Source organism: Mytilus edulis, chromosome 1 (assembly GCF_963676685.1).
Source record: "Mytilus edulis chromosome 1, xbMytEdul2.2, whole genome shotgun sequence".
Lineage (NCBI taxonomy): Eukaryota > Metazoa > Mollusca > Bivalvia > Mytilida > Mytilidae > Mytilus > Mytilus edulis.
In genome coordinates, this window is record NC_092344.1 from 22,171,762 (window position 1) to 22,182,900 (window position 11,139).

General features: G+C 34.1%; 1 protein-coding gene across 1 annotated transcript; it reads right to left on the reverse strand.

Moving 5' to 3' along the window:
• Positions 1-748: 748 nt before the first annotated feature.
• On the reverse strand, positions 749-10,731 carry LOC139528147 (kelch-like protein diablo). Its single transcript, XM_071324006.1, has 7 exons — positions 9,624-10,731; positions 7,842-7,986; positions 4,852-5,332; positions 4,311-4,497; positions 3,904-4,098; positions 1,728-1,945; positions 749-1,266 (listed from the first exon to the last, which is right to left on the reverse strand). The coding sequence occupies exons 1-7, from the start codon at positions 10,685-10,687 to the stop codon at positions 1,100-1,102; spliced, it is 2,457 nt and encodes an 818-aa protein (XP_071180107.1). The 5' UTR covers positions 10,688-10,731; the 3' UTR covers positions 749-1,099.
• Between the last annotated feature and the right edge of the window lie 408 nt (positions 10,732-11,139).

Consider the following 11,139-nt stretch of genomic DNA (forward strand, 5'->3'; position numbering starts at 1 on the left):
GAATCAGAAAGTGAACCGACTAGAGTGTTGTTACGGCTTCGGTCTGATACATCGATGATAATCTGCCACAACATAGTCACTATTGTAATCTGACTAGACAAAACCGGCGTTTTCTTAATGTAACAATATGATAGAATGAAATTCAAAACAGCGTGGCTGTGGCTATTGATTGACACATTAAATTCATCCATTGACTGGGACAATTTAAGTGAACGTTTGTATGTAACGACCACTGCTCACTATGTACTTTTTAAAGACACTTAAACTATGGGGCCACCAAAGGTTCTCAACACCTTAATAAAGTAATTCGAAAAATTAATCAGAAATAACACGATGTTTTGATTTAAATCAATTATATAAATCAAAACATAAAGGTTATTCCTGATTATTTTTTCGAATATTTTATAATTAAAGGCGTTAAGAAACCTTTGGTAACCCCACAGTTTAAATGTCTATCGTAGGTACGTCGTGAACAGTGGTCGTTACAGACAATCGTTCACGTAAATTGTCCCAGTCAATGGATGAATTTAATGTGTCAATCAATGGCCACAGCCACACTGTTTTGAATTTCACTCTAAGACATTCCAGATCATCGAGGATAGCAATCCGACCTTATTCACTTTTCGTGTTGTATCGCTGTTTGTTCGCCAACGAAAGCCAAAATCGGACGCTATAATACATGAATGCAATATATGACCGAGTTAGAAATATGGATAGCAACAGCGCAGCTGTCAACAAAACTATACGATTTTTAGAAAAATGTAACTTATTTATTAATAATAAATATATCAACAACAGATTTGTTACAACTATGGTTATATTTTTTTTTAAATGAATGATACATAATTATTTCTTTGGTGGCTTCATGTGCATGTATGCATGAAGAGGACTAAGTAAATTTGTTGTCTTCAGTGATGCTAATGCTAAATAGCTGATAATGTCCATTTTTACCAAGAGAGATCTTTAGTTGAATTTGAAATTGACCGAGCAGCTACAGATTTTAAAAGTTAAAATACATTATTCTGTAATCTTAAAAATATGAACAACAAAAAGAACGTAACAACTAAAATTTCAAAGTAGAATAAATAATCATGAACAATTAGTTCTTGTTTTCTCCAGGGAGAATGCAACATGAAATTCCTAAAGCTGGATATGCCATCGGTTCGCATTCTGTCAAGGTTAGACTTTCTACATCCAAACACTCCACATCAGCCAACACGCTTCCTTCCTGTGAACTGACGCCGCCAAGAATGTAGATTTTCGAGCCTGTATAATATAAAATTGCAAATTATCATTCCATCAATTACATGTATGTAAAATAACGCCAAAATAAACTTTAGAGAATCATGTTCATAACAGCGTAGACAACCACAAAACGTATGTTGGTATTAATACTGTACTTATTTGATCATCAACTATCGACAACAGTGATTGTGCGCTCACTCAGTCAGTAATAGACCTTCCAGTGGATATTTAAATAGAATAAAAGAGTGCAGTACATGCAGGTGCACGATAAGAAAAAAAAAAAGGTTTTAAGCCTTTAATATCATTAAACTGCACTAGCTGCGCTTTCGGTAAATAATTTCTCTTTATTAAAGCTCAAGACTAAAAACGTTGACACTCCAAAACCTAACACAAATGACATAAACCAGTGCCGGACACCAATAGCAATTATTACTATCCGCAATGCTGACTTCTTAAAGTTGGAATGCCAATGTATAACTTACCTATTGCAGCGGTGCCGCAATCATGTCTTGGAATCATTATATCTGTGACCTTATCCCAAATATCGTCTTCCTCGTTGTAACAATAGACACTGGACAGACTCGTAACCGCTGACGAAGTATCTGACATGTTGGATCCTCCAATCAAATAAAGCTTGTCTTCCACAACGACTAAATTTGCATGGCAGCATGGAGTAGGCAATGGTTCTTTTACCGTCCAACTACAAAACAGTAAAGTTTCTTCGTCATTTAATTCATAAATACACACAGAAATCTAGAGATGCTAAAGGGAATCTCAAAACAAACTGTAGAAGATTCTGTTTACTTTCATTTGCTTTCAAAACGTTATGTTTCAACCTCTTGTACATACATGAAGATTTTATAAAGGAGTAAATTGTGTAAATAAAAATCGGATGTTGCTTGTTAAGGATCCTATACTTGTTTCGATGTTGCATTCAGAAATAACACACACACACACACAAAAATAACATTTGCAGAATTAATATTGTGTTTGATCTATATATGTTTTATTGTTATTAACTGGCTGTTTCTGTATTGGCACATGTATAGATTCAAGGTTTGCTGTAATGGACCCGAGACCCGTAGGATCGAGGGCCAATACAGCTGACCGAGAATCGATCAGAATCTATACCAGTGCCAATACAGAAACAGCCAGTTCATAACACTTTTATTAAATATTCCAACTTTTTCAATACAGACTTGTTCTGTATGTTGTATTACATACATCAAATGTGTATATAGGGCCAATATTTCCAATACGGACTGGCAATGAATCCTGAATTACATGCACAATATATGTAGTTCAAGATACATTGCCAATCCGTATTGGAAATATTGGACCGGGCCGAAAGCAATATAGATCACGTGATTTATATGACCAGTACGACGTCACCAGTATGACACATGCCGTTTTGGTAGTATTAGGGCTGATTTAATCGTATTATTTAATAATAATTTGAATGTGTCGTTTCAATTTATTTTGGGGCAAATGGTCAATGAATTACTAACCCAACAACAACAAAACTAACAGACGTCGTTATTACATTTTTACCGACGACCATTCGTGATTGAGTATAAGCATGAAACATATATATATATATATAGGAGAAATGGCCATGCCTCTTTTATAGGTACATAAAATCACACAGAATAGTACATGGTCCCAATTCATTAATCAATTGAAGAAAACTCGGTTGTTTGGATTCCTTCCATTCCCGAATGCACATTATCACTGTTAAAAAAGATACCATTAATGCCATGTCTTTTTAAAAAGTTAATTTATTTGATATAGAAGTCAATTCAAGTCGAATTCAGACATTATCTGACGTACTTTGTAAAAAAAATATTATAAAGTGTTAACTATTATATCGAATTTGACAAATATAATCTTGGCAACTTGAATACAATCTGCTTGGTTTTAATTCAGTCTTTTTTCAGGACTTGTTAGTGGTCTAATTATTCTCGATTATAACTATGATGATCTTTACGTCTAAAGATAACGCATAAACAACATTTTAAAACATTTATGAGTTAATATTGACTGATTTAAAACGTTTGACCTTATAAAAGATTTTAACATGGTTTATTTTTTGAAGACTAAATGTTGATAACGATTTCGTCAACGTATGGTATAATGCTTTGGACGACTTACATCTAAAACGATTCATTTGGGTCCGGCTCATATCTAATTTGTCATTAACAGTGTGCAGAATGATGATTTTAGGGCTGCAAGGCTCATATCTAATTTTGTCATTAATGGTGTGCAAATTGATAATTTTAGGTAATATTTTTAAATTCAAGACGTTTATGAACTCATAGTCACATAACAAGTGACTTTCTATAAAATGATATTCCGACTATATCATTATGTTTATGGAAAATATTATGCGTCAATTTATAATCATCCTGCATTTTTCGTTTTAAAAATAAAGATATGGTCATTGTCACCTAGTTGTACGCTTAAATTATGAACGAAGGATTCAAAATACTGAGTACGCCAGGGTATATTTTTGATGTACTCGTTTTCGCCTGCGTCCAAGCAGTCTGTTGTATATAAAAAGAAAACAGACGATTAAATATCTATATTTGCTAGGAGAACAAGAGAAAAGCACAGCGAGCCTCGTTTGTGTTTCTATATTCGGATAAATTATATACTTACTTATTTGTCCTTGGATTATAACACTCGACAGTATCAAGAACGATTTTATTGTTCATTGTCTCATAGAAGCCGCCAACTACATACAGTAATCCATGGTAGCCAGCTGTAGCCATGCCAATCTTTGCTTCTGTCATACTTTCTGTAAAGCCCCAAATATCGGTATCAGGATTGTAATATTCAACTGTATTCATGGGCCTGTTAAGAATAGATACACATACGTTTTTTATCAAGATAGTAACATCTCGTATGGATCAACAAGTATTTACAAGCAAAATGTTTATAAACATTTTTAAAAAGCTTCACCCAGAATTGGTTATGAATTATTTAAAATAAAAGTTTTAAATTTTTACGAGAAAGTATTTTCAGTCCAAAACCAATGTACTGAAAATTCTCTGGACGCTTCTAACCTTCCGTCCGCATTATGTCCTCCCACTGCATAAAGAACACCCTCCAGTACTGCCAGTCCATGGTACATTCTTGCTGTTCTCAAAGAAGCTGTACGTGTCCAGTAATTTCCCTCTGGGCAAAACCGGAAGCATGTGTCTGTCGGATTGGCAAGGTTTTCTTGTTCATCAGGTAAGATGATAGAACCAGCTGAAAACCACCGAAAAAAGATAGCATTTATCTTTTGAATTCTCATTAAATGACGTTTTTCTTTGGATGAAAATCAGCTTTGTCAACTTCACAGTTTAAAAGTGTTATTCAAAAATAGTATTGACCTCACAAAAGGCTTCAATTGTAGTTTGTGTAAAGTAAATTTGCTTTTATTTGCAGAAGAAAAAAACATTATGGCGCGGTGAAATTAGTTGTGTTTGCGAATTTAGTATTGCATAAGTAATTGGTCTTTTCCCTTATAATACATGAACATCTTTTATTTCCCATCTAACCCTGGGCCGCTAACAGATCTTAATTGAAAACTACATTGAGTTTGCTGTATGAATCTCTTACCAACAACATAGATGTAGCCGTCTAGAATAGCAGTGCCTAGATGGTGCCTCGGTTCAGGGAGTGTAGATACTACTTTCCAAGTATTGGTTTGGGGATTGTACTGCTCAACTAGCTTACTGGAATAGGTGCTCTCTGGACTGTATGGATTGATACCACCTACTACCAAAATGGTTGAAGGTTTTATAGGAGCAGGGTGTGGACTATAAAATGCCGTTGCCTGTGTGGGCTGTTGATGCAGAGATCCTCCTAGATAAAGCTTGCGCTTAGTCTGTGGTGGTTGGTTCAGATTTATTGGCGCTTGGTTCACGTGCATTGGCATCTGTGGTATCTTATTTATTGGATCTCTGTTGTCCGTTATCGAACCTCGACGAGACACATATGGAGAAGTAACTTTGTCCTTTGATGGAGTCACTCTAGTTCCATTCTGTGCAGATTCTCTACCTGGCTGGGGAACCCCTGGGCCGCTACCAGTTGAATGTCTCTGTGCAAAAATATATCATTATAGTCACAATACTTTTTACTACTAGAAAAAGCAGTCTTTGAAAATAATAAATTTGTAACTTAACCATTCACCTTATCGAAATTACTAAAACATCTCCACTTTGAATCGCGTGTTTCTTATTGATTACAAGATTGACAAGCTAGTATAAAAAAGATGTGGTATGATTGCCAATGAGACAACTCTCCACAAGAGATTGGGTTTTCTTTTCTCATTTTCATAGATCTATATCTCATCTTGATCTAAAACATTTCTCTATATTTTGAAAATGACATTAGAATGGAAAGTGTGTCGACTCCCCCTTTAGCAATGTGATTTACCATCAAAAACTATATAGATTGGACCTTTGTCTCTTGTGGCAACAACATACTGGTAATGGTAGTATTCAGCCACAAATGCTCAGGAACATTTGCGTTTTTGAAATCGGTAATGATATAACGTACACGAGTTTTCATAAACCAATTAACATTTTATTCTTTTTAGTCCAAAAACGTAATTTATGCTTCAGACCTCTTTTTTTAGACTGCAGAAATTTTGCTGTGTAATTTTTGGTACATATGTAAACTAAGGACATGGAAATTACTAGAAAATGGGCTAATAATGTGCCTCTGGTATCTTTCATCCCTCTTCGTTAAAGGAGAAGGTTCACGAAGGGTTAAAATTGGCCCTGATTTTTTTTATGTTTTTTAAATTGGGGCAAAACATTACAAATGTCCCATAGAAATACTTGTGATAATACTACTAAGACAAAAATATTTTTTCTGGCACTTTCCTTTACTATTTATGGAGCAATGACCCCTTCAATGAGTACAATTTGTATTGAAAGGTCAATTTTGGTACTTTTTGTCCATAATTTTAATTGTTTTTGACATAATTAACCTTGGCCTCGATCAACGATCCAAAAAGTGTTTATATTGATGAAATCTATATCAAAATTGGAATCTTTTGGTTACAACACATTCCGGATCGTAGGTGGCCGCCAATGTGTTTCAAAAGCTTTTATGTCTGAAAAATGCACAAAATCATCATATTTTGACAAAATGTCCAAAATGGGCTTACTTTGGCGAATATCTTGTAGTCCTATGAAAAGAACTGATATATTTAGCATTTATACTTTTGAAATAGACCCATTTACGAACCAAATTGAGACCTTTTTGGTGTTTTATGATAAAGTTGATATTTAGGCCATTTTGTGCCATTAGTGAACCTTGTCCTTTTGCATAAACTCTTTAACCAAAATTTTTTAAAAAAATCCCACGTTTTTCGTGGTTTTTACTTATACCAAAACCGTAAGTTGGTTAATACATTATTGCGCACGTGATCTAAGTTTGCGAGTAGAACATTGTTTAAAATAAGATATTGATTAGTTTGCTATTGTCCTAATGTTTAAAAGGATATTTGAGTTAAATTCATATGAAACCTCAAATTAAAAAAAAAATATGCATATGTTTTTTAAAACTAAATGGATAGTTTTCATTATACAACTTATGTACATATACTTTTTTCTGAGGAAAATTCTTTAATTTGTCCACATTTAGAAGAAGTTTACTTATTTTTAATTGCTTGCTGCGAGGAAGCAATTCGCCGACATATTTCCGTATGTATAGTGACCTAAGCGTGACCCTCCTCGTAAAAATCCGGTGATAGCAATACGCATGAATCTGTCATTAAAATAAACAATTACCTGATTGTATATGTTAAACACGTGCTTAAAGGAGACGTGACACAATTTTTTTTTTTTAAATTAATTAATAAATATTGGTCAAATAACATATTGTAATAATTTTTTCTTGTCAAAACCTCATTTAGCGGCCTTTTAATGGCCAAAGAATCCAGCGCTTGTTGATTATTTACTATAAGGTGGCAATCGGTAAACTTCGGCTTCAAAACACGGCATTTAATGAGTAGCCATATTTGCTAAATCATAACAGACAGATAGAAAAAAAATTGACGATTATACGATATATTTGCGTTAAAAAAAATGATAAAATCGTGCACAGAGGACTAAGTTTATGATATATACATGCATTGGTTCAAGAATTGGATGAACATTATTTTTCACCAGTCACTCGTTTCTTATGACTTTAAGCAATCAACAATGAAAACTATTGATATTTGCTTTTATCAGGCAAAGATGGTGGTAATATCTCAACTATTAGTCAACCATCAGATCTTTTAAGTTTCTCAGAGTAAACAGTACATCAGTACTTTTATAAATAATGTTGGTGCAGTACTCTCTTTCAGTTACCTAGTAATATTAGTATTGGTCTCGACATAGAAGTTCCGAACCTCTTTTACTTTAGGGTCACTGTACTTTATGGTTTGGGTTTGTTAAGGATAAAGTTAGGGGTAGTTTCTTATATGGCTCAATATATGTTTGAACCCCTTAAGTAACAGAAGGCCTAAATCAAATTTCTGATATACGTAAACGAGTGTAGGATTGGTATAAAAGATGGTCAGGGATAGTTCATTTATCTTTGAAAAAACTTACACGAGGTGCTGGTATGGATCTACAAGAGTAACTCTGGTTTTGTTCTGCGTTACTGTAACCAGTTATGCTAAATGGAACTTGATGAGCTTGTCTTTTGCTCTCTTGGTTTGAGTGCATTGGTGACCTTTTCTCGAGTGCCTGTGTCCTGAAATGAAAATAAAATAAAATGCAAAAGTGACCGCTTATATTGTATATAAATGCGCAAAAAGATTTTTTTTAAATGCAATATTTTTTTATACAAACACATAACTGTTGATAAAAGTTATATCTGTTATTGTTGGAACATACATTTTATACCACTTATTCAGCCAGGAATAAATAACGTAATACTTATTCCTTGATATTTCTTACTTTTGAGACTTATATTATAAATGAATTTCTATTCCAAGACATAAACAAGAGTGCACACACTGAAATGTCTCGACTTCTTTACTAATCATTGATATTATGTTGATAGTCCTAAGTATAAAGATTTATTACAACTGTCACATAAACTTATCATTAACCAAGATAGCTAAACAAAGACCAATGTACCATGAAAATGAGGTCAAGGTCAGATGAACTATGCCAGGCAGTTATGTACAGCTAACAAAGCTTCCATACAACAAATATAGTTGACCTATTACTTATAGTTTAAGAAAAATAGACCAAAAACACATAAACTTAACACTGTGCAATGAACCGTGCAATTGAGGTCATGGTCAAATAAAACCTGCGGGACTGACATAAAGATCATAATATATTTCCATACAATAAATATAGTTGACCTTTGGCATATAATATTAAATAAAAAGACCAAAACTAAAAAAAACTTAACTTTGACCACTGAACCATGAAAATGAAGTCAAGGTCAGATGACATCTGCCCGCTAGACATGTACACCTTACTATCATTCCATACAACAAATATAGTAGACCTATTGCATATAGAATGAGAAAAACAGACCAGAACACAAAAACTTAACTATAACCACTGAACCATGAAAATGAGGTCAAGGTCCGATGACACCTGCCAGTTGGACATGTACACCTTCCAGTCCTTCCATACACCAAATATACTAGCCCTATTGCTTATAGTATCTGAGATATGGACTTGACCACCAAAACTTAACCTTGTTCACTGATCCATGAAATGAGGTCAAGGTCAAGTGAAAACTGTCTGACGGGCATAAGGACCTTGCAAGGTACGCACATACCAAATATAGCTATCCTATTACTTATAATAAGAGAGAATTCAACATTACAAAAATTCTGAACTTTTTTTTCAAGTGGTCACTGAACCATGAAAATGAGGTCAAGGACATTGGACATATGACTGACGGAAACTTCGTAACATGAGGCATCTATATACAAAGTATGAAGCATCCAGGTCTTTCACCTTCTAAAATATAAACCTTTTAAGAAGTAAGCTAACGCCGCCGCCGGATCACTATCCCTATGTCGAGCTTTCTGCAACAAAAGTTGCAGGCTCGACAAAAATGATTGAAAATGCGTTTCGATAATTTCGATAATTGACCAATTTAAATTACCGATTTAAAGGAGTAGAGTACAGCACATAACTTTATCCATAAAATTAGTTCCTAGAAAAAACATGATGTTATAAAATGTCCTAGTAGGAGTTATCGTATGAAGTTCCATTGTGTCGGTATTTCTGTTATGGTGATTGAACTATTGCGTTAACTTGAGAATTTCATTGATGAAATTTTATTACATTTGTGCATTTACGCTAGAAACCTCTAACAAAGGACACAATAATGAATAAAACGTTGCAATACATACTTACTTGAATGCAATGTATAACATTTCTTTGCACTGTGGTAATTTGAATATTTCTGTCTGTGGTTCGACGTGTTTAACAAGGTCCTCAGCAGAAATGATAGAAAAACGAACACATTGAAGTAGTTGAGGAGCGTAACTAAGACGCTCTTGTCTATTGAAATCAATCCAAGAAACAATGGCGAAGAATATTTCGAGCTCGTTTCCAACCTTAACCCTTAAAGCGTCTCTTTGTAATATTTTGATTACCATATCGTATCGGCTGTGCAAAAAACTCTCTTTTCTGCTAATGTCAGAAAAGTTATCATACACCGAAGCTTCCATTTTCTCCAAAATATCACTAAAGCCATGTTTTTCTGCAATCTGCATCAAAAACAATACATTTGTGGAATCGAAGTTCACTAAATGTTGCCTACAAAGGAATATTGCTGCTGACACTCCAAGTTGCTTGGCACAACTAAGAAGTGTTTCTACATTTGCATCTGTAATTTTTAATTGATTTGTGTAAATATAATTAAGTATGTCTTCAGTAGCTTCAATTGAAGCGTTCAAGAGGTTGACTTCTGACAAAGTTGACGGTAGTCTTTGTCTTTCACAATACCTAGATGTGAACTTTTCACTGTGGGCAGCTAATGCCAGCTTATGAGCTAGAAATTCCTTTCCGTTTACACGAATAACGATATCACAGAGTTGTTGTTGTGTCCACAGATCATACAAAAATTCGGAAAGTTCTTTACCACCTTCATTGCCGTTTGCAGAATTGCAAGTATTTTTTCCTCGCTCAATAGCGTTTCCAGATATGTTTTCGAATCTACTTAAACTTTTTGCCCTTGTTTCATATTCTTTGTAAATTGATTTCAAGTTTTCCATTTCGACTGCATTCTTGCCCGTTTGTTCCTTTGTTTTCAAACTTCCAATAGAAAAATCCAAGGCATTGCGATCTTTGGTTGGTTCATCTTCTTTGGGAGTCAAAAAGTCTCCTAAACTCTGTCTTTCTCGTTTCACCCTTGCTTTATTTGGGGTTCGGCGCATTACTTTACTGGAGTTGGCTTCTCCGCCACCGTCCATCATTTTGTATGCTTCTCCATTTCCATGGTTCAGTTCTTGACGTCATAATACCTAAAGACGTTGCGAAATCAATGCACTGAACAAGGAATTGTATTCGAAGTTAGGCAACGTATACGTATTTGTACGATATTAAGGAATCATATAAAGTTTTGCATGGAATTGCCACTCGTTGAACTTTATCAGAATATAAAAAAAGTATAGAATTAGCTTGATTACTCGAAATAAGTTCATATAATTTTGTTAAAAGCACACAAATGTCCAAAATATCACCCAATAACCAATATTTGGACTACTTTAAATCTATTTTAATTTAAATTGATGCTAATATCCAAAAACTCAGGTAATTTGAAACAGATAACTCAAATAAAGTTGATCAAGACGAAATAATAGTGTCCGTAAAAATGCAAAAGACAAGCATGATAGAATAATTTCTGTTAAAGCGATACATTTAGCAA